The 24,936-nt window shown below is 35.0% G+C and overlaps 1 protein-coding gene across 2 annotated transcripts in view; it reads right to left on the bottom strand.

Annotated features, from left to right (window-relative positions):
- Positions 1-17,427: 17,427 nt before the first annotated feature.
- Positions 17,428-24,936, bottom strand: part of LOC140933977 (neural cell adhesion molecule 2-like) — a 36,911-nt gene continuing 29,402 nt past the window's right edge. For both annotated transcript variants that reach the window (XM_073383666.1, XM_073383667.1), the window contains one exon: positions 17,428-19,066. In XM_073383666.1, the coding sequence (XP_073239767.1) occupies positions 18,957-19,066 (110 nt within the window). In that variant the 3' untranslated portion in view covers positions 17,428-18,956. The remainder of the gene's footprint in view (positions 19,067-24,936) is intronic.

The raw sequence follows: 24,936 nt of genomic DNA, 5'->3' as shown, positions 1-24,936 counted from the left end.
GATTAATCATAAAAATACCTTATTTGCGCACTTCCAAACTGTCTAAAGACTGGCTTGACCACATCGTGGATATCTTCTTCAACTATTTCAATGTCATTAAAGGTGTTTTCTCCTTTTCCGGGACGAACCCAACCCAAAATTCCTACCTGGTTTAGTAAGCCCAATCAAAGTTTGATTTAAAAGGTTACAAAAAAAAAGTTCGGATTAAACATAAACATTTTTTTATGTTTGCGCGCTTAAAAACTCTCTAAAAAAAATCTGGACCATATTTTTAAGATATTATGCCACTAATCAAATGTGATTAAAGGTTCTTTGGGCGTTTCTTGGATGCGGGTAGCCCAAAATTTAAACTTATCGAAATAAGCTTAAAAAAAGATGTTAAGAAAATGTTACCAAAAGTGTGTAGGATTAATCATAAAAATACCTTATTTGCGCACTTCGAAACTGTCTAAAGACTGGCTTGACGACATCCTGGATATCTTCTTCAACTATTTCAATGTCATTAAAGGTGTTTTCTGCTTTTCCGGGACGCGCCCAACCCAAAATTTCTACCTGGTTTAGTAAGCCCAATCAAAGTTTGATTTAAAAAGTAACAAAAAAAAGGTTCGGATTAAACATGAACATTTTTTTATGTTTGCGCGCTTAAAAACTCTCTAAAAAAAATCTGGACCATATTTTTAAGACATTATGCCACTAATCAAATGTAATTAAAGGTTCTTTGGGCGTTTCTTGGATGCGGGTAGCCCAAAATTTAAACTTAGCGAAATAAGCTTAAAAGAAGATGTTAAGAAAATGTTACCAAAAGTGTGTAGGATTAATCATAAAAATACCTTATTTGCGCACTTCGAAACTGTCTAAAGACTGGCTTGACCACATCCTGGATATATTCTTCAACTATTTCAATGTCATTAAAGGTGTTTTCTGCTTTTCCGTGATGCGCCCAACCCAAAATTTCTACCTGGTTTAGTAAGCCCAATCAAAGTTTGATTTAAAAGGTAACAAAAAAAAGGTTTGGATTAAACATGAACATTTTTTTATGTTTGCACACTTAAAAATTCTCTAAAAAAAATCTGGACCATATTTTTAAGAAATTATGCCACTAATCAAATGTAATTAAAGGTTCTTTGGGCGTTTCTTGCATGCGGGTAGCCCAAAATTTAAACTTAGCGAAATAAGCTTAAAAAAAGATGTTAAGAAAATGTTACCAAAAGTGTGTAGGATTAATCATAAAAATACCTTATTTGCGCACTTCGAAACTGTCTAAAGACTGGCTTGACCACATCCTGGATATATTCTTCAACTATTTCAATGTCATTAAAGGTGTTTTCTACTTTTCCGGGACGCGCCCAACCCAAAATTTCTACCTGGTTTAGTAGGCCCAATCAAAGTTTCATTTAAAAGGTTAAAAAAAAAAGGTTCGGATTAAACATCAACATTTTTTTATGTTTGCGCGCTTAAAAACTCTCTAAAAAAAAACCTGCACGATTTTTTAAAGATATTGTGCCACTAATCAAATGTAATTAAAGGTTCTTTGGGCGTTTCTTGGATGCGGGTAGCCCAAAATTTAAACTTAGCGAAATAAGCTTAAAAAAAGATGTTAAGAAAATTTTACTAAAAGTGTGTAGGATTAATCATAAAAATACCTTATTTGCGCACTTCGAAACTGTCTAATTACTGGCTTGACGACATCCTGGATATCTTCTTCAACTATTTCAATGTCATTAAAGGTGTTTTCTGCTTTTCCGGGACGCGCCCAACCCAAAATTTCTACCTGGTTTAGTAAGCCCAATCAAAGTTTGATTTAAAAGGTTACAAAAAAAAGGTTCCGATTAAACATGAACATTTTTTTATGTTTGCGCGCTTAAAAACTCTCTAAAAAAAATCTGCACGATTTTTTAAAGATATTATGCCACTAATCAAATGTAATTAAAGGTTCTTTGGGCGTTTCTTGGATGCGGGTAGCATTTGATTAGTGGCATAATATCTTAAAAACTATCGTGCAGATTTTTTTTAGAGAGTTTTTAAGCGCGCAAACATAAAAAAATGTTCATGTTTAATCCGAACCTTTTTTTTGTTACCTTTTAAATCAAACTTTGATTGGGCTTACTAAACGGGGTAGAAATTTTGGGTTGGGCGCGTCCCGGAAAAGCAGAAAACACCTTTAATGACATTGAAATAGTTGAAGAAGATATCCAGGATGTGGTCAAGCCAGTCTTTAGACAGTTTCGAAGTGCGCAAATAAGGTATTTTTATGATTAATCCTACACACTTTTGGTAACATTTTCTTAACATATTTTTTTAAGCTTATTTCGCTAAGTTTAAATTTTGGGCTACCCGCATCCAAGAAGCGCCCAAAGAACCTTTAATTACATTTGATTAGTGGCATAATATCTTAAAAATATCGTGCAGATTTTTTTTAGAGAGTTTTTAAGCGCGCAAACATAAAAAAATGTTCATGTTTAATCCGAACCTTTTTTTTGTAACCTTTTAAATCAAACTTTGATTGGGCTTACTATACCATGTAGAAATTTTGGGTTGGGCGCGTCCCGGAAAAGCAGAAAACACCTTTAATGACATTGAAATAGTTGAAGAAGATATCCAGGATGTCGTCAAGCCAGTCTTTAGACAGTTTCGAAGTGCGCAAATAAGGTATTTTTATGATTAATCCTACACACTTTTGGTAACATTTTCTTAACATCTTTTTTTAAGCTTATTTCGCTAAGTTTAAATTTTGGGCTACCCGCATCCAAGAAACGCCCAAAGAACCTTTAATTACTTTTGATTAGTGGCATAATATCTTAAAAATATGGTCCAGATTTTTTTTAGAGAGTTTTTAAGCGCGCAAACGTAAAAAAATGTTCATGTTTAATCCGAACCTTTTTTTTTGTAACCTTTTAAATCAAACTTTGATTGGGCTTACTAAACCAGTTAGAAATTTTGGGTTGGGCGCGTCCCGGAAAAGCAGAAAACACCTTTAATGACATTGAAATAGTTGAAGAATATATCCAGGATGTTGTCAAGCCAGTCTTTAGACAGTTTCGAAGTGCGCAAATAAGGTATTTTTATGATTAATCCTACACACTTTTGGTAACATTTTCTTAACATCTTTTTTTAAGCTTATTTCGCTAAGTTTAAATTTTGGGCTACCCGCATCCAAGAAACGCCCAAAGAACCTTTAATTACATTTGATTAGTGGCATAATATCTTAAAAACTATCGTGCAGATTTTTTTTAGAGAGTTTTTAAGCGCGCAAACATAAAAAAATGTTCATGGTTAATCCGAACCTTTTTTTTGTAACCTTTTAAATCAAACTTTGATCGGGCTTACTAAACGGGGTAGAAATTTTGGGTTGGGCGCGTCCCGGAAAAGCAGAAAACACCTTTAATGACATTGAAATAGTTGAAGAAGATATCCAGGATTTCGTCAAGCCAGTCTTTAGACAGTTTCGAAGTGCGCAAATAAGGTATTTTTATGATTAATCCTACACACTTTTGGTAACATTTTCTTAACATCTTTTTTTAAGCTTATTTCGCTAAGTTTAAATTTTGGGCTACCCGCATCCAAGAAACGCCCAAAGAACCTTTAATTACATTTGATTAGTGGCATAATATCTTAAAAATATCGTGCAGATTTTTTTAGAGAGTTTTTAAGCGCGCAAACATAAAAAAATGTTCATGTTTAATCCGAACCTTTTTTTTGTAACCTTTTAAATCAAACTTTGATTGGGCTTACTATACCATGTAGAAATTTTGGGTTGGGCGCGTCCCGGAAAAGCAGAAAACACCTTTAATGACATTGAAATAGTTGAAGAAGATATCCAGGATTTCGTCAAGCCAGTCTTTAGACAGTTTCGAAGTGCGCAAATAAGGTATTTTTATGATTAATCCTACACACTTTTGGTAACATTTTCTTAACATCTTTTTTTAAGCTTATTTCGCTAAGTTTAAATTTTGGGCTACCCGCATCCAAGAAACGCCCAAAGAACCTTTAATTACATTTGATTAGTGGCATAATATCTTAAAAATATCGTGCAGATTTTTTTAGAGAGTTTTTAAGCGCGCAAACATAAAAAAATGTTCATGTTTAATCCCAACCTTTTTTTTGTAACCTTTTACATGAAACTTTGATTGGGCTTATTAAACCAGGTAGAAATTTTGGGTTGGGCGCGTCCCGGAAAAGCACAAAACACCTTTAATGACATTGAAATAGTTGAAGAAGATCTCCAGGATGTTGTCGAGCCAGTCTTTAGACAGTTTCGAAGTGCGCAAATAAGGTATTTTTATGATTAATCCTACACACTTTTGGTAACATTTTCTTAACATCTTTTTTTAAGCTTATTTCGCTAAGTTTAAATTTTGGGCTACCCGCATCCAAGAAACGCCCAAAGAACCTTTAATTACATTTGATTAGTGGCATAATATCTTAAAAATATGGTCCAGATTTTTTTTAGAGAGTTTTTAAGCGCGAAACATAAAAAAATGTTCATGTTTAATCCGAACCTTTATTTTGTAACCTTTTAAATCAAACTTTGATTGGGCTTACTAAACCAGGTAGAAATTTTGGGTTGGGCGCGTCCCGGAAAAGCAGAAAACACCTTTAATGACATTGAAATAGTTGAAGAATATATCCAGGATGTGGTCAAGCCAGTCTTTAGACAGTTTCGAAGTGCGCAAATAAGGTATTTTTATGATTAATCCTACACACTTTTGGTAACATTTTCTTAACATCTTTTTTTAAGCTTATTTCGCTAAGTTTAAATTTTGGGCTACCCGCATCCAAGAAACGCCCAAAGAACCTTTAATTACATTTGATTAGTGGCATAATATCTTAAAAATATGGTCCAGATTTTTTTTAGAGAGTTTTTAAGCGCGGAAACATAAAAAAATATTCATGTTTAATCCTTTTAAATCAAACTTTGATTGGGCTTACTAAACCAGGTGGAAATTTTGGGTTGGGCGCGTCCCAGAACAGCAGAAAACACCTTTAATGACATTGAAATAGTTGAAGAATATATCCAGGATGTCGTCAAGCCAGTCTTTAGACAGTTTCGAAGTGCGCAAATAAGGTATTTTTATGATTAATCCTACACACTTTTGGTAACATTTTCTTAACATCTTTTTTTAAGCTTATTTCGCTAAGTTTAAATTTTGGGCTACCCGCATCCAAGAAACGCCCAAAGAACCTTTAATTACATTTGATTAGTGGCATAATATCTTAAAAATATGGTCCAGATTTTTTTTAGAGAGTTTTTAAGCGCGCAAACATAAAAAAATATTCATGTTTAATCCTTTTAAATCAAACTTTGATTGGGCTTACTAAACCAGGTAGAAGTTTTGGGTTGGGCGCGTCCCGGAAAAGCAGAAAACACCTTTAATGACATTAAAATAGTTGAAGAAGATATCCAGGATGTGGTCAAGCCAGTCTTTAGACAGTTTCGAAGTGCGCAAATAAGGTATTTTTATGATTAATCCTACACACTTTTGGTAACATTTTCTTAACATTTTTTGTTAACCTTATTTCGCTAAGTTTAAATTTTGGGCTACCCGCATCCAAGAAACGCCCAAAGAACCTTTAATTACATTTGATTAGTGGCATAATATCTTAAAAATACCGTCCAGATTTTTTTTAGAGAGTTTTCAAGCGCGCAAACATAAAAAAATTTTCATGTTTAATCCGAACCTTTTTTTTGTAACCTTTTAAATCAAACTTTGATTGGGCTTACTAAATTAGGTAGAAATTTTGGGTAGGGCGCATCACGGAAAAGCAGAAAACACCTTTAATGACATTGAAATAGTTGAAGAATATATCCAGGATGTGGTCAAGCCAGTCTTTAGACAGTTTCGAAGTGCGCAAATAAGGTATTTTTATGATTAATCCTACACACTTTTGGTAACATTTTCTTAACATCTTTTTTTAAGCTTATTTCGCTAAGTTTAAATTTTGGGCTACCCGCATCCAAGAAACGCCAAAAGAACCTTTAATTACATTTGATTAGTGGCATAATATCTTAAAAATATCGTCCAGATTTTTTTTTCGAGAGTTTTTAAGCGCGCAAACATAAAAAAATGTTCATGTTTAATCCGAACCTTTTATTTCTAACCTTTTAAATCAAACTTTGATTGGGCTTACTAAACCAGGTAGAAATTTTGGGTAGGGCGCATCACGGAAAAGCAGAAAACACCTTTAATGACATTGAAATAGTTGAAGAATATATCCAGGATGTGGTCAAGCCAGTCTTTAGACAGTTTCGAAGTGCGCAAATAAGGTATTTTTATGATTAATCCTACACACTTTTGGTAACATTTTCTTAACATCTTTTTTTTAGCTTATTTCGCTAAGTTTAAATTTTGGGCTACCCGCATCCAAGAAACGCCAAAAGAACCTTTAATTACATTTGATTAGTGGCATAATATCTTAAAAATATGGTCCAGATTTTTTTTAGAGAGTTTTTAAGCGCGGAAACATAAAAAAATATTCATGTTTAATCCTTTTAAATCAAACTTTGATTGGGCTTACTAAACCAGGTGGAAATTTTGGGTTGGGCGCGTCCCAGAACAGCAGAAAACACCTTTAATGACATTGAAATAGTTGAAGAATATATCCAGGATGTCGTCAAGCCAGTCTTTAGACAGTTTCGAAGTGCGCAAATAAGGTATTTTTATGATTAATCCTACACACTTTTGGTAACATTTTCTTAACATCTTTTTTTAAGCTTATTTCGCTAAGTTTAAATTTTGGGCTACCCGCATCCAAGAAACGCCCAAAGAACCTTTAATTACATTTGATTAGTGGCATAATATCTTAAAAATATGGTCCAGATTTTTTTTAGAGAGTTTTTAAGCGCGCAAACATAAAAAAATATTCATGTTTAATCCTTTTAAATCAAACTTTGATTGGGCTTACTAAACCAGGTAGAAGTTTTGGGTTGGGCGCGTCCCGGAAAAGCAGAAAACACCTTTAATGACATTAAAATAGTTGAAGAAGATATCCAGGATGTGGTCAAGCCAGTCTTTAGACAGTTTCGAAGTGCGCAAATAAGGTATTTTTATGATTAATCCTACACACTTTTGGTAACATTTTCTTAACATTTTTTGTTAACCTTATTTCGCTAAGTTTAAATTTTGGGCTACCCGCATCCAAGAAACGCCCAAAGAACCTTTAATTACATTTGATTAGTGGCATAATATCTTAAAAATACCGTCCAGATTTTTTTTAGAGAGTTTTCAAGCGCGCAAACATAAAAAAATTTTCATGTTTAATCCGAACCTTTTTTTTGTAACCTTTTAAATCAAACTTTGATTGGGCTTACTAAACCAGGTAGAAATTTTGGGTAGGGCGCATCACGGAAAAGCAGAAAACACCTTTAATGACATTGAAATAGTTGAAGAATATATCCAGGATGTGGTCAAGCCAGTCTTTAGACAGTTTCGAAGTGCGCAAATAAGGTATTTTTATGATTAATCCTACACACTTTTGGTAACATTTTCTTAACATCTTTTTTTAAGCTTATTTCGCTAAGTTTAAATTTTGGGCTACCCGCATCCAAGAAACGCCAAAAGAACCTTTAATTACATTTGATTAGTGGCATAATATCTTAAAAATATCGTCCAGATTTTTTTTTCGAGAGTTTTTAAGCGCGCAAACATAAAAAAATGTTCATGTTTAATCCGAACCTTTTATTTCTAACCTTTTAAATCAAACTTTGATTGGGCTTACTAAACCAGGTAGAAATTTTGGGTAGGGCGCATCACGGAAAAGCAGAAAACACCTTTAATGACATTGAAATAGTTGAAGAATATATCCAGGATGTGGTCAAGCCAGTCTTTAGACAGTTTCGAAGTGCGCAAATAAGGTATTTTTATGATTAATCCTACACACTTTTGGTAACATTTTCTTAACATCTTTTTTTTAGCTTATTTCGCTAAGTTTAAATTTTGGGCTACCCGCATCCAAGAAACGCGCAAAGAACCTTTAATTACATTTGATTAGTGGCATAATATCTTAAAAATATCGTCCAGATTTTTTTTTCTAGAGTTTTTAAGCGCGCAAACGTAAAAAAATGTTCATGTTTAATCCGAACCTTTTTTTTGTAACCTTTTAAATCAAACTTTGATTGGGCTTACTGAACCAGGTAGTAATTTTGGGTTGGGCGCGTCCCGGAAAAGAAGAAAACACCTTTAATGACATTGAAATAGTTGAAGAATATATCCAGGATGTCGTCAAGCCAGTCTTTAGACATTTTCGAAGTGCGCAAATAAGGTATTTTTATGATTAATCCAACACACTTTTGGTAACATTTTCTTAACATCTTTTTTTAAGCTTATTTCGCTAAGTTTAAATTTTGGGCTACCCGCATCCAAGAAACGCCAAAAGAACCTTTAATTACATTTGATTAGTGGAATAATATCTTAAAAATATCGTCCAGATTTTTTTTAGAGAGTTTTTAAGCGCGCAAACATTAAAAAAAATGTTCATGTTTAATCCGAAACTTTTTTTTGTAACCTTTTAAATCAAACTTTGATTGGGCTTACTAAACCAGGTAGAAATTTTAGGTTGGGCGCGTCCCGGAAAAGAAGAAAACACCTTTAAAAAAAGATGTTAAGAAAATGTTACCAAAAGTGTGTAGGATTAATCATAAAAATACCTTATTTGCGCACTTTGAAACTGTCTAATGACTGGCTTGACGACATCCTGGATTTATTCTTCAACTATTTCAATGTCATTAAAGGTGTTTTCTGCTTTTCCGGGACGCGCCCAACCCAAAATTTCTACCTGGTTTAGTAAGCCCAATCAAAGTTTGATTTAAAAGGTTAAAAAAAAAGGGTCGGATTAAACATGAACATTTTTTTATGTTTCCGCGCTTAAAAACTCTCTAAAAAAAATCTGCACGATATTTTTAAGATATTATGCCACTAATCAAATGTAATTAAAGGTTCTTTGGGCGTTTCTTGGATGCGGGTAGCCCAAAATTTAAACTTAGCCAAATAAGCTTAAAAAAAGATGTTAAGAAAATGTTACCAAAAGTGTGTAGGATTAATCATAAAAATACCTTATTTGCGCACTTCGAAACTGTCTAAAGACTGGCTTGACGACATCCTGGATATATTCTTCAACTATTTCAATGTCATTAAAGGTGTTTTCTGCTTTTCCGGGACGCACCCAACCCAAAATTTCTACCTGGTTTAGTAAGCCCAATCAAAGTTTGATTTAAAAGGTTACAAGAAAAAGGTTCGGATTAAACATCTACATTTTCTTATGTTTGCGCGCTTAAAAACTCTCTAAAAAAAATCTGCACGATATTTTTAAGATATTATGCCACTAATCAAATGTAATTAAAGGTTCTTTGGGCGTTTCTTGGATGCGGGTAGCCCAAAATTTAAACTTAGCGAAATAAGCTTAAAAAAAGATGTTAAGAAAATGTTACCAAAAGTGTGTAGGATTAATCATAAAAATACCTTATTTGCGCACTTCGAAACTGTCTAAAGACTGGCTTGACAACATCCTGGATATATTCTTCAACTATTTCAATGTCATTAAAGGTGTTTTCTGCTTTTCCGTGACGCGCCCAATCCAAAATTTCTACCTGGTTTAGTAAGCCCAATCAAAGTTTGATTTAAAAGGTTACAAAAAAAAGGTTCGGATTAAACATGAACATTTTTTTATGTTTCCGCGCTTAAAAACTCTCTAAAAAAAATCTGGACGATATTTTTAAGATATTATGCCACTAATCAAATGTAATTAAAGGTTCTTTGGGCGTTTCTTGGATGCGGGTAGCCCAAAATTTAAACTTAGCGAAATAAGCTTAAAAAAAGATGTTAAGAAAATGTTACCAAAAGTGTGTAGGATTAATCATAAAAATACCTTATTTGCGCACTTCGAAACTGTCTAAAGACTGGCTTGACGACATCCTGGATATCTTCTTCAACTATTTCAATGTCATTAAAGGTGTTTTCTGCTTTTCCGGGACGCGCCCAACCCAAAATTTCTACCTGGTTTAGTAAGCCCAATCAACGTTTGATTTAAAAGGTTACAAAAAAAAGGTTCGGATTAAAGATGTACATTTTTTTATGTTTGCGCGCTTAAAAACTCTCTAAAAACAATCTGCACGATATTTTTAAGATATTATGCCACTAATCAAATGTAATTAAAGGTTCTTTGGGCGTTTCTTGGATGCGGGTAGCCCAAAATTTAAACTTAGCGAAATAAGCTTAAAAAAAGATGTTAAGAAAATGTTACCAAAAGTGTGTAGGATTAATCATAAAAATACCTTATTTGCGCACTTCGAAACTGTCTAAAGACTGGCTTGACCACATCCTGGATATCTTCTTCAACTATTTCAATGTCATTAAAGGTGTTTTCTGCTTTTCCGGGACGCGCCCAACCCAAAATTTCTACCTGGTTTAGTAAGCCCAATCAAAGTTTGATTTAAAAGGTTACAAAAAAAAGGTTCGGATTAAACATGAACATTTTTTTATGTTTGCGCACTTAAAAACTCTCTAAAAAAAATCTGCACGATATTTTTAAGATATTATGCCACTAATCAAATGTAATTAAAGGTTCTTTGGGCGTTTCTTGGATGCGGGTAGCCCAAAATTTAAACTTAGCGAAATAAGCTTAAAAAAAGATGTTAAGAAAATGTTACTAATAGTGTGTAGGATTAATCATAAAAATACATTATTTGCGCACTTCGAAACTGTCTAAAGACTGGCTTGACGACATCCTGGATATCTTCTTCAACTATTTCAATGTCATTAAAGGTGTTTTCTGCTTTTCCGGGACGCGCCCAACCCAAAATTTCTACCTGGTTTAGTAAGCCCAATCAAAGTTTGATTTAAAAGGTTACAAAAAAAAGGTTCGGATTAAACATGAACATTTTTTTATGTTTGCGCGCTTAAAAACTCTCTAAAAAAAATCTGGACGATATTTTTAAGATATTATGCCACTAATCAAATGTAATTAAAGGTTCTTTTGGCGTTTCTTGGATGCGGGTAGCCCAAAATTTAAACTTAGCTAAATAAGCTTAAAAAAAGATGTTAAGAAAATGTTACTAAAAGTGTGTAGGATTAATCATAAAAATACCTTATTTGCGCACCTCGAAACTGTCTAAAGACTGCCTTGACGACATCCTGGATATATTCTTCAACTATTTCAATGTCATTAAAGGTGTTTTCTGCTTTTCGGGGACGCGCCCAACCCAAAATTTCTACCTGGTTTAGTAAGCCCAATCAAAGTTTGATTTAAAAGGTTACAAAAAAAAGGTTCGGATTAAACATGAACCTTTTTTTATGTTTGCGCGCTTAAAAACTCTCTAAAAAAAATCTGCACGATATTTGTAAGATATTATTTCACTAATCAAATGTAATTAAAGGTTCTTTGAGCGTTTCTTGGATGCAGGTAGCCCAAAATTTAAACTTAGCGAAATAAGCTTAAAAAAAGATGTTAAGAAAATGTTACCAAAAGTGTGTAGGATTAATCATAAAAATACCTTTTTCGCGCACTTCGAAATTGTCTAAAGACTGGCTTGACGACATCCTGGATATCTTCTTCAACTATTTCAATGTCATTAAAGGTGTTTTCTGCTTTTCCGGGACGCGCCCAACCCAAAATTTCTACCTGGTTTAGTAAGCCCAATCAACGTTTGATTTAAAAGGTTACAAAAAAAAGGTTCGGATTAAACATGAACATTTTTTTATGTTTGCGCGCTTAAAAACTCTCTAAAAAAAATCTGCACGATATTTTTAAGATATTATGCCACTAATCAAATGTAATTAAAGGTTCTTTGGGGGTTTCTTGGATGCGGGTAGCCCAAAATTTAAACTTAGCGAAATAAGCTTAAAAAAAGATGTTAAGAAAATGTTACCAAAAGTGTGTAGGATTAATCATAAAAATACCTTATTTGCGCACTTCGAAACTGTCTAAAGACTGGCTTGACGACATCCTGGATATCTTCTTCAACTATTTCAATGTCATTAAAGGTGTTTTCTGCTTTTCCGGGACGCGTCCAACCCAAAATTTCTACCTGGTTTAGTAAGCCCAATCAAAGTTTGATTTAAAAGGTTACAAAAAAAAGGTTCGGAATAAACATGAACATTTTTTTATGTTTCCGCGCTTAAAAACTCTCTATAAAAAACCTGCACGATATTTTTAAGATATTATGCCACTAATCAAATGTAATTAAAGGTTCTTTGGGCGTTTCTTGGATACGGGTAGCCTTAAATTTAAACTTAGCGAAATAAGCTTAAAAAAAGATGTTAAGAAAATGTTACCAAAAGTGTGTAGGATTAATCATAAAAATACCTTATTTGCGCACTTCGAAACTGTCTAAAGACTGGCTTGACGACATCCTGGATATCTTCTTCAACTATTTCAATGTCATTAAAGGTGTTTTCTGCTTTTCCGGGACGCGCCCAACCCAAAATTTCTACCTGGTTTAGTAAGCCCAATCAAAGTTTGATTTAAAAGGTTACAAAAAAAAGGTTCGGATTAAACATCAACATTTTTTTATGTTTGCGCACTTAAAAACTCTCTAAAAAAAATCTCGACCATATTTTTAAGATATTATGCCACTAATCAAATGTAATTAAAGGTTCTTTTAACGTTTCTTGGATGCGGGTAGCCCAAAATTTAAACTTAGCGAAATAAGCTTAAAAAAAGATGTTAAGAAAATTTTACCAAAAGTGTGTAGGATTAACCATAAAAATACCTTATTTGCGCACTTCGAAACTGTCTAAAGACTGGCTTGACGACATCCTGGATATCTTCTTCATTTTTTTGCGCGCCTAAAAATTCTCTAAAAACAAGCTTGACGACATTTGAAATATATTCTGCAACTAATCAAGTGTAATGAAAGGTTCTTTTGGCGTTTCTTGGATGCGCAGAGCCTAAAATTTAAACATAGCGAAATAAGCTTCGAAAAAGGATTTGAAGAAAATGTTACCAAAAGTGTGTAGGATGAATCATAAAAATTTCGTGTTTGCGCTCTTGAAAACTATCCAAAAACAAGCTGGGCGGAATTCTGGACGTATTTTGCGACTATTTAACTGCAATGAAAGGGTGTTTTTTGCTATTGCGGGATGCGCAAAAGCCAAAATTTCTACTTACTTTAGTAAGCCCAATCAGAGTTTGCCCTAAAACGTTAAAAAAAAAGGTTCGGATTAAACATGAAACTTTTTTGTTTGCGCGCCTAAAAATTCTCTAAAAACAAGCTTGACTTGAAGTAAGAATTCGTTCCGCTTGCCCTACTGCAGGACAAATGTAAGGAAATTTTCCCTTGTGTTCTAAAATATCTAATTCCCTTAGCTCTGAAATTCAGAACTCAATGCCTCTAGTATTGCTGCGTTCGAGACTTCAAGAGAGACTTCAAGACTTTATTATAAATTTTCTAAAGAATATTTTTACAAGTCTCCTGGCACCGCAAACAGCTATAGCTAGTCTAGGCGGGCCAAAAATGATACGAAAAGAAAATAACTGCAATAAAATTAAGGTAAATTAAATAACTGATGTTACGAAGAAAAACATATGAAAAAGATGCATTTAAAACTCCAAGGAGGAAAGGAAAAAACAAAACATTAGCTCGCTGTTTTTATAGGCAGGATTACAAAAAAATTGGTTCTGTTTCCTTCATTTTAAGAATAATTTAATTCGCTTCTAAACTGAAGTCATTTTTCTTAGTATAAGCATACTTTACTTCTCTTAATGCTTGTGTGTACTACTTCGCCTCTTTCGCCTGTTCTCTTTCTTTTTTTCTTGTTCAAATTTTACATTTCTTTTCTCACTTTTCCTTTTTTGTCTGCAATTGAGCGTTTAGCGTTTTTATCCCGCAGGTTTTGTTAAAATCTCAGGATTAAAGTGCAACTGAGACAGTGCTCAAACAGCCTTTGTTCTTTAAGTAGTCTTTTCAACCTTTGGTTTGCTAAGATTTGATTTACATCTCGGCTGTAAACGCTACTGGAAGACACACCACATGTTATTTGTTTTTTTGTAATTTTCACAAGTCCAATTTTCAAACAACAAAAACCAAAACAACAAAACATTGAAGTCGACACTTCCTAGCGTTTCACTCAAGAAGGATATTAACTATTTCCATCGAAAGCAATATTTTAAGAGGGAGAAAAGGAAATCAAAGTCAAAATTTCGGGAAAATATTCACCCTAGCTTCCTTCGCTGATTATGCCCTTCTCTACCTGTTGAAACGCTGCCCCCCTCAGTTGAATTGCTTTCCTCATGTGTTGAAAAGCCCTCTTGTGTTGAAACACCCTTGTTTTTTTGGAGGGGAGTTCAACTTTTTTACATGGAGTTAGTGTAGCTAGTCGGGTTACCATGGTTACCGTGTAGATTTTGCGGGTTTGCTGTAAGATGATTGGTCTTTCACATATGTGAATTTCAGATTTTTTCGTTATGTTTTGAATTTTTTATGGATGTTCAAAGTGAAAAAAGGGTAAAAATTCGTTAAAATTCACTATTTTTCGTCTGTAACTTTGTTGGATTGTTGAGTTAAGTACTCATATTACGTCACGAGAAAGTGCTTTTAAAGGCGTTTCATTAGATACCTATTTTGTTTTCAGTATTTTTCCTCTGTGTGTTAAATGATTTTTTTAAAATTGCATTTTTCAGTTGAATTGCCCTCATGATTAATATTTGCTGTTATTAGATTTTAACTTGTTGCCCACACAGAGCCTTTTTTAAAGAGCTCAAAAGTGTCTCAAGGGATAGGTCCCACTAATGCTAGATATTGCTCTGTGCAAGTTTGAATAAATTTGACCGAATTAAGGAGAGTTTTGATCAAACTCTAGTTGCTGCGGGGTAGTGTGGGCTTTTCAACAATTGTGCCTGGAATAGAGAACCCCTGTAAAAAGTGTCAATCTTCTACAACACGTGACAAAATAATTCAATGACAATACTTGTGTTTAGCTTTCCAACGATATCCAGTTTGTGTCTGGGAGTCAAAATGCTAATTATTTATGAATTTTTAACCAGAGTATATACGTTGCACCTAGTGTATTCCATCCCTTATGAATACTTCAGGTGTTGTACAAGTCTTATACTTGTATCTTGGTCTATAGCATCTTTTAAGGTGAATAGCCCTCTTTAGAGGGCTATTCAACATTTCCAAAATTTTTTTGATGTTGAAATGCCCTCCAATATTAAACCTGTTAAAGTAGTGCGTAACCTCGGCGCCTAGTTCGACTCGCATTTTTCTATGTCGACCCATATTTCTAGGTCTTGTAGTGCGGCATTTTTCTGGTTACAAAATATCAAGAGAATAAGCTATTTTCTGCCTAGGGATAAATTAGAAATGGTGTTGCATGCCTTCGTTACAAGTAGAATTGATTATTGTGATGGGCTTCTCTATGGATTACCGGACTGTGAAATAGCTAAGTTGCAAAGAGTACAGAACGCTGCAGCTAGGCTGCTTATGTCATGTAAAAAGTATGATTATATTACGCACATTTTGATAAATTTACACTGGTTACCAGTAATATATAGAATTAATTTCAAAAGTTTTATTACTTACTTTCAAAGCCCTCCATGGCATGGCACCTGGTTACATCATTGATTTAATTCATACTAAGACTAATACGCGCTATTTGCTGCGCTCTAATGAAGGTGCTTTATTAAAGCATCCGTCAGGGAAAATGAAAAAGTCATTTGGTGGTGACAGATCCTTCAGTGTGGCTGCGCCCACTTTATGGAGCGCTCTTCCTGTTAGCCTCCGCAGCATTAAATGTATTTCTACTTTTAAGTCTAATCCTAAAACTCATCTTTTTAAATTATCTTTCAATATCTGTTAGATATTAAATATATTTGTATATTTCTAATATATTTGTATAGTTTTTAGGTTATTTAGTGTTGTAATGCGCTTTTGATCACCTAGTATGTTGAAAAGCGCACTATATACGAATAAATTATTATTATTGTCATTGTTATTATTACTTTAAGCATTTTCTTCCGGTGGCTGCAGTTTAATAATGTTCCACGTATTTTATTCTTTTAGTGTTGTTGGTAAATAGTGTGACTTAGTGATACTCTAAGCTGAGCCCTACATTTGTTTAAAAGTCGGTCAACTTTAAGCGAGAATAGAGTAAAACATAGTTTCTTTTCTTGCAGTTAAAAAAGGTGATCATAAAATATTGTTTTGGGATTTTGTAGTTACAAACCCAGGGCAGTCACTAAGCTTTCAAGTTTATATTATGTAGGCTAGAGCTTCAAAAGGTAGCACAATTTTTATATCCTATTTAATTTTTTCTTTTGTTTCCTCCCAATGCAGCTGGGGTTCGTACTCATAGTAACAAGGGGAAATCCCCAGCCTCTTGCCTTTGGTGACAGCCCTAGAAAGAAAAGGTGGAAATAACAGCCTAAAACATTTCTAAATAATGTCAGATAATCTATTTTTTAGGGCTATTTTCCCGTTTTTCTTTTTTTTGACAGCCAGTCCTTTCTTAGCAATGAAAAGTATAGTGCGGAGAAAAAATTATTTCAGGATTGGAAAAAATATAGTATTGCACTATTTATTGTTCATTGATTGATAAAAGAAACTGTTGTTGTTATTATTATTTCTTTTATTTCCAAGAAAATAACAGCAAAGAGAAGAATCACACCCTACTAAAATAGAAACAAATAAGTACTTGGTTAAACAGGGTGAGGTTTGACTTAAAAGTTTTAAGGTATAATATTATTGTTCCATTGAAAATAACTCGTCAATTTCCAATCATCCTCTAACTATGAGAGCAAACAATATACAATAAGTTAGTTGATATGAGAAAAAAGAATCATTAGCTGTATCTATGTGCTTTTGATGCAATTTTGAAAATTGCACAAAAAAGCACACACACACCACGTTTGATTGACAACACTGAACAGAGTAAATGGTACTACACTGTCCCATATGTGGAAGTTCTTTATCTTATTGATTGCACATTCCACATGAATTCGATGGGAGGCAATTTGTTGCGTTTGCACAACTTCCTCTGGTGTCATTTGACCTTTGCTTCCAGGGAAAGGAGGGATGTTAAGGGAGACACCAAGGGGAAGAAGATCCTGCACAGTAAACCCTTTACCTGCCATTACGGAGTCTCCTCTTGCAAAAGATAAATTTAGAAATCCTGAGCGCATAACAATTTCTCTATCTGAAATATGGGGAGTGTATAGTTGACTGATGACCCCCAGGTGAGATGCCAACCAGACCCTTCAGAGTAGTGTGATTTTTGTATGAGCTAAAAAGCTCACTGTTAAAACGAAGACTCTTGTGCATTTGGCAGCGGATTTCGGTACGGTCAATTATGACCCTGGTAGAAGGGTATTTCTCTTAAAGTCAGCAGGCATGTGCTCTTCAAGGAAGAGTGAAGTTGATTTAAGCTTTATTCACGACTTCTGAGGTGTATCTATTACCTCTTTCTGACTGGGACAAATTAACTTTGTTTACAAAGGGTTACAGCATGTATTAGCTACAGAGTCATGTGTTTTAGATTCGGTTAGTGTTCTTCTCTGAAACGGTCTGAATCACACTGTTTTTCAAACCAAAGATGGACTTGATTAGCACTATTATTGTATTCGGGTTTTTAGAGATAAAAAGCAACAATGTACCTGTAGATGATAAACTTACCAAGATGTATTCTAAATGAAATTACCAAGTTACCTTACTGCGAGGTCAAAGTATCATACAAGTACCATATTTAAAACTGTAGCCACCTTTGAAATACGTCAAACTGAAACAAAAAGAAAATGAAACGAACAAAGTGTAGTCTTTTTCAGACACGGCCATCATCAATCACACAAATAAGCACGCGCTGAAAAAAATAAATTGGGCGCATATGGCAGCTTAGGCCCGGTTCTAACGTGGAATTTCACACGTGCCGCACTTAACGCGGAGTGCTACGTTTGAATAAATTAAATTCGACTGTTGAAATTTAATGCGACGTTTGCCGTATCTGCGACTGAAATAGTCGAAGATTCGACTTAGGTTTGACTTTTCATTCAAACGTCGCATTTCACATGTGCCGAACTTAATGCATGAATTTTAGTATTAAATTATCATTATATTACTGGGAATATTGACACCGAACAGAGTTAAATTTGACAGAGTTCAGAGAGTTAAATTCGACGTTTGAATGCCGTATTTAACTGTTTTAGTCGACTAAAATAGCAATTAAGTTCAGCATGTGAAATTCGACATTTGAACTGGGCCTTAAACGCCCTCCACAATGTACAATGTTCCCTAATACTTAGCTACCACCCAACGGTTACTCCTAATAGAACTGTTTCATGCTGCAGTTCTTGTGAATCGTTGGTGCAGTCTTCAAACTATTTATTTTTGCGCTACTTCTACCTCGTTAAGACAAGTTCTTTGTACTTGTTTATTATATTTCTTTATTACTTGCCGAGGCCTCCATTTCATCAATAACTTTGACTGGAATTTCCTATCCCCTTTCATGTTACAAAGAAACAAGTCAAACTGTTTTTTATTTCGTTTTGCTAAATGGGTGTGCTTACTTGAAAATCAAACTCAATTGTGAGACTGCCGCTAAGTATTTTGATAATTAATAGAAATTTAGCTCCTTTCGATGTATTCTTTTTTTGGCTGAAAAGTGCCCGCTGTTCAATTTTCGCGAAAATAAGTGACAAAAAGATAAATACAAAGGTGACGACGGTTAGCCTTATTAGAAGCTTTTAAATTTTAGTCGTTAAAATAAAATTTCCTCGAGGATTATTACAGGTAATATTTTAAAATCAGTTCTAAGGTTCATTAAAAGTACGATTGTGCCGAAACAAAACAAAAAGATGAGTTATTTAAAGAACGAAACGGAAGAAAATGCAGTAGTGCCTTTTGGGCCTCAAGAAATTTTTTGCCTAAACTCTAACAGAAGGTACTAAGAAAGTACGGCGTTATGGTAAACTCGTAAAGTTGATATCTTCAGGTCGCAACTCGCTCGTTTCCCTTCTCTCGTTCTTTCACGTTTTTAGGCAAAAGCCCCAAAAACCGTCAACAGGAGTAGATATCCTTCAAACAGATACGTTGTTCTCACTGAACCTGAGCTGTTTGAACTCGCAAGACTTCTGACGTCGCTTTCTGAAAGAATAACGAGCGACATTGTCACTAACTGAATGGTCAGTACCACTGACATCAGTACCTATGTCATGTACTCCAACACGAAATGTAGCGTACAATTTGGCAGGAAAAGAACAACTTTCCTTGCTGAAGAGGTGTACGACAAGGATGTGATCCTTTTCCTCCACTGTACAATGTATATTTGACTGAAATTCCCAGCCTCCCGAAAGCATGTGATTCTAATGACCTTACTATTCTCCCAAATGGTTCACCAGTAAGCTGTTTATTCTACGCTGACGACTCCGTTTTACCCTCAAGCAGGATTAAACACACTACAGAAATGAAATACTCCAGGGCAGTTTTTGACGCTGTTTAAAATACTCTTAAGAGGCAGGCTTAAGTCTCTCTGACTTAGGAGCCACATTGGAGAATTTTCTGATGATTTTGAGGCACTTATTCGTGCATTTTGCTTTCTTAAAAGAGACTAAAATTTGCATATTTTAGCCGCCAACGGTCGTCCAGCATTGCAATGCTGGGAATGGCAGTAAAATAAACAATTTTCTCAATCTAACTGCAATTTCGTTATTAGAATGGATAGTAGTATTGATGATAAAAATGTAAGGCAAAAGTTTTGTCGAGTCCGAAATCGAGTGGAACGCTTATGGGGAGACTGCCTCTTAACACGATTTAAATCAAGTCAAAAAATTTTCAGGCTTTCACTCCAATGTTAAGCCCTGTTATTATTCATGCAAAATACGTCCCCAATTCTGATTGGCTAAAAGCACACGCATAATTCACCATAACCGGTTACTGATGACCAAATTTGAAAGAATTTTGTGTTTAAAGAGGAAATGACGTCAAAAATGGAGCCCGCTACAGGTTAAGGCACCGTTACCGTGATGACCTGGGGACGAGGTGGAGTTGTTTTGGTTGTGAAAAAAGAATGACGGACCATTCACTCGTTTCAACAGTAAGAATTGTAGCTGGATCTAGGCGAAATAAGGGCGTCGATAAAACCCGGAACATGGAACATCCCGGAACATCCCGGAACATGAAAAAATTGAAATATTATTTTATGAAAAAATAGTTAATTAATTAAATAAAAATATTAATAAAAATAATAATTTTAATTGTAAATTGTAAAATTGTAAATATCTTATTATCCACTCCCCACAGGGCTTTTCAGGGATAATTTACAACACTGGTTGGGGGACTTTGCCAGACTGCTTAAGGTACAGTTTACAAGTAATGAAGGAATGAGTAATGATGCCCCAATACATGAGTGTGAAAGTGAGATAGACCACTTCACCGGGCACTACGTGCCCTACTCTTTACGAAGAGTGTGTGGGTTCTTTAACGTCCCACAGATTTATTACGTGTGCAAGGGCTTGTGAGACGGGGCCTACGGTTTATCGTCCTTATCCGAGAAGACTAGAAAGTCTAACCATTTGCAGATGTTATTACAAAGGCAGCACTTTCTCCTTAGTTATTTAAAGACCTTGAGTGTTGGTCCAGCCGGGGTTTGAACCTACGGCCTCCCGCTCAGCAGACCGACGCTCTCCCAACTGAGCTAACCGGGCGGCGGTTAATCTGTTGCGACAAAATATTGTTTTCTCATACTCAGAGAGGATACCAGTTTCTTTTTCTTGATTATTTCATTATTTTTCGTTTTTTTTGTTAGTTTACGTTCTTATTAATTTTTACAAAAATTATTCTATTATTATTATTTTATTATTTTTTTATTCATGAAAATTATTTTTATTTTTTCATGTTCCGGGATGTTCCGGGATGTTCCATGTTCCGGGTTTTATCGACGCCCGCGAAATAATAGCTAAAAACATGGCAAAAACAGTAAGAAGACAACTCGGAGGGCGACATCTGCTATCTGGAGAATATTTGCGGAGCTGGAAAAACGTAAACGTACACTATCAAAGATGAACTTAACATCGATTCAGGTGAGCATGTTTTAGCTATGTTTTTAAACTAGGAATTATTTTGAATGAATAATAAAGCAATTAATAAAATTCTACAAAAATTCGGCTTTCGTAGGATATGAAGAATTAAGCAGACATATCGTAGGATATGAAGAATTAAGACAAACAACACCCTCCTCGATCTGCTAAATTCTTCATATCCTACTCAGCCTCAATCATTAATTGCTTAATATAAAAACGCTAATGCTCATGTTAAACTATTACTTAAACGTCACACGCGCTATCGTATGCAGTAAAGTTCGGAATCAAAATGGATGCCTTTTAACTATCGCAAATGTTAAAAACTTTCAATTAGAAACCAGGCTAAAAGGAACGTGTCTTATCATATTTCACGTTATGTTCAATCTGGCTGAAGATTTTCTGAGCAAGTTATGTATGTAATGCAAGTTGTGCATTGTATCTATAGGCTGCTGTTTCTGATATCCCTGTTTACAGTTAATCGTGTGCAGATCTTTGTGCAGTTAAAAAATCGTTAACTACGCTTTAGAGAAACTATTGCCCCAAAGAAATATCGACATACAACTGTTTGGAGAAAATTATAAGAGTAGTAGATAAGGCACCGAATTACTTTTCTTTGCGGGGGAATACATTAAAGACGATGACGTCATGCATCTCATTAAGATAGGATGATGTCATACTTTAAATTAATGCCGATGACGTGACGCATGCCATTAAGATAGGATGATGTCATAGTTTATTTTTAGCTGGCTGACGTCATGTATGTCAAATAGATAGGATGATGTCATAATTTATTTGTAGCTGGCAAGGAGCAAGTGACATCAGAATTTTCTAGAGTTGACGTCATCAAAAAATGTTGAGATCATAATCTATAAACAGAAAAGTGATTTTTTTATATAATCAGCTATTTGCGATAGTTTTCTTATTAGATATTGTAGAAACTGTTATGTGTTCAAAATATTAAAAAGCGGGCAAATTTTGAACGCGTTATCTTTGCAGATTATACTAAATGAAAAATCTTTAATCATTAAATTTCTTTCACTAAAACTCGGTTATAAACAAAACTAGGACACCGAGGTTAACTAAAAAATCTTTACTTCAAAAGAAGAGAAAAGGAGGTTAAGCGAATGCGAAATCGTACTAATTTTTCAGGCAAATCATGAAAACGAGGTCGAAGCGCAGCGAAGCGAAAAACTGCCTATCAAGCAAAAATGTCAACCTTTGTTACCTGCCTCTGTAGAAAGTATGCACAGGCAGCTGCACAGGATATAAAAATTCTATAGAAAACAACAGGTGGTCCTAAAGTAAACCCTAACTCTTTTGGTTCTTGAATAAACTCCATTCTAGTAACGAATAAGTGGAACGTCTATTTAAAAAAAAGACAGGAATAAGAGGTGCGATCGCCTGGCAACGCATGTCTTCTTATTTAGTGCTAAAAATCGGATACATAAACAAAACACACACACACACATACACAGAGTGGAGCTGAAAACTCCCTATTTCAATTTCGACTCACCAATACAAAAGCGTTTTCTCCGTTCCATCTCGAGGAAACAACTAACTATTGAAGTCTCAGCCCTTGCGCTTGATGAGCTTATGGTCTTGCGCGCCGTTAGTCAGTTAATTATGCGAGGTCACAAGCCCAAAGTTGAATACAAATTAGTTGATCTCTACAGCTAGACCCAAGGGAGCACCTTGACGTATTATTATATAAACAATTTTAAATAACTTAACAAGGATCAATTTGAACACGCGACTAATAATTGCTAGCAATAAAACCACAAGAGAGATACCGTTTTAAAAACTTTATTAAAAGTCAATAACAAAAAGAGTCAAATACACAGCGATTTGAAAGGAAAAGGAATGAAAATTAATCCTTTGACTGACTATTACAAATCAGTTTTTTTTCCGTTCTATTTCGAGGAATAATAAATAATCCTTCCGTGTCTACACAATTTTCCTATTGCCTCGAAGCCAAGAGTTCGACTTTCTTTGTTTCTTGCCCTTTGTCTTGTTCTTTGTAGTCGGTCTTTTAGCTTTTGCTTCAAAAGAGGATTCATTTCTCTGTGATCTTGACAGTTCGCAGTACACCGTTTCTTGTGTCTGTACTGGACTGCGATAGTGATTTTTTCCGGAATTATCCGCTTCACTTTCGTAAACGACGACTTTGACTTTAGGTTGCAGTTTCGCCTCTTGCAAATACTGTCTTCGCTGTATGTGGTCTAACTGATGAACATCCGCGAGATGGTTAGCTAATCTGACAGGGTACTTCGCCCCACACGATGAGATAGGACAGTTTCTGCAAACTCTCTTGTAAACCATGTTGACAGTTCGATTGCTGAACACAAATGACATCTTTTTTTGCAAATAGTCAGGTTATATAGAGTGTCAGAAAGGCCAAACACAGGCCGGAAAGGCCATAACCAGGCCTGAAAGGCCAAAACCAGGCCAAAAAGGACAAAAGGAGACAAACGGGCCATTTATAATCGTTTGTCTTTATTTTCTCAAACACACGCGTGGGTGTCGCGCGCCGCTAATCACGCAACAGCTCTCAACATTGGAATCATCATCTTTATTCAGGGTAATCATAAAGAACAGTGCCTAATTAAAAAAGTTTTGATCGTGAATTAGTAATTGGTATTTCAAATTTCAGATTTTTTTGATTTATTGTATCAGTTTACTAGTATTGTTATTATTTCCAAGTCAGCAATAAAACACTCTTAAAGTTTGGTTGTTTACAGTTTTTATTGAAACGCAACAATACAAAGGTCTAGGAAAAATAATTCTATAACATTCATAGTAGTTGGACTAGTCTTCATCTTGTGGAATGGGCTGTTTTTGATACAGTCGATTGAGTAGGAATTTTCGCTTATCAATCGCTAGTTCTGTCGATTCCAACCAATCGAATCCTTCTGTATCTTTTAGTTCTTTTTGGGTTTCAATCACTTTTTTGAAGGTGGGATCTTTTTTCATTGCACGCATCCACTGTAGATTCTCTAAGAGTACTTTTCTTAGCTCTTTTCTGTAAACAGGAAGAAGAGCGTTCTCGGCTTTCACGCGGGCCACATTTTCTGAATCTCCGTTCCCCTCGTAGTCATTGATCAATGCGTTGAGCTGGGTCTCATGGCGTTTCTCGGCTTCATCAAGAATGCGTAACCAAGGCGCTAAGTTTTCTGTTTCTTCTTGGGAAGACTCCGTTTCTTGGCTAGAGACTTCGCTTTCTTGGGAGAAATCGCTTTCTTGAGAGAAATCGCTTTCTTCGCTGTCTTCATATTTTCCAGCTCCTTGTTGAAGGTATAAGGTATAGCCTGTGCTTGTCATCTTTGGTTTGAATCGCACGCGTCCTGATAGGAAACTAAACTTCAGAAAGCAATGCGTCTCTTTTATAGAAAATTGGTGAAGGCGGGGTTTGGCTAAGCGTTCTCTTTCGTAAATAATACATCCATCCACCCCACATCGACCTACACTTAACAAAACAAGGCCAAACGAACTTTAAATACAAAAATCTGAAATTTGAAATACCAATTACTAATTCTCGATAAAAACTTTTTTAATTAGGCACTGTTCTTTGTGATTACCCTGAATAAAGATGATGATTCCAATCTTGAGAGCTGTTGCGTGACTAGCGGCGCGCGACACCCACGCGTGTGTTTGAGAAAATAAAGACAAACGATTATAAATGGCCCGTTTGTCTCCTTTTGTCCCTTTTGGCCTGGTTTTGGCCTTTCAGGCCTGGTTATCGCCTTTCTGACACTCTATATAACCTGACTATTTGCAAAAAAAGATGTCATTTGTGTTCAGCAATCGAACTGTCAACATGGTTTACAAGAGAGTTTGCAGAAACTGTCCTATCTCATCGTGTGGGGCGAAGTACCCTGTCAGATTAGCTAACCATCTCGCGGATGTTCATCAGTTAGACCACATACAGCGAAGACAGTA

This window comes from Porites lutea, chromosome 4 (genome assembly GCF_958299795.1).
Source record: "Porites lutea chromosome 4, jaPorLute2.1, whole genome shotgun sequence".
Taxonomy (NCBI): Eukaryota; Metazoa; Cnidaria; class Anthozoa; order Scleractinia; family Poritidae; genus Porites; species Porites lutea.
The sequence above is the reverse complement of the archived record's forward strand: the minus strand, read 5'-3'. Positions and strand labels throughout refer to the sequence as shown.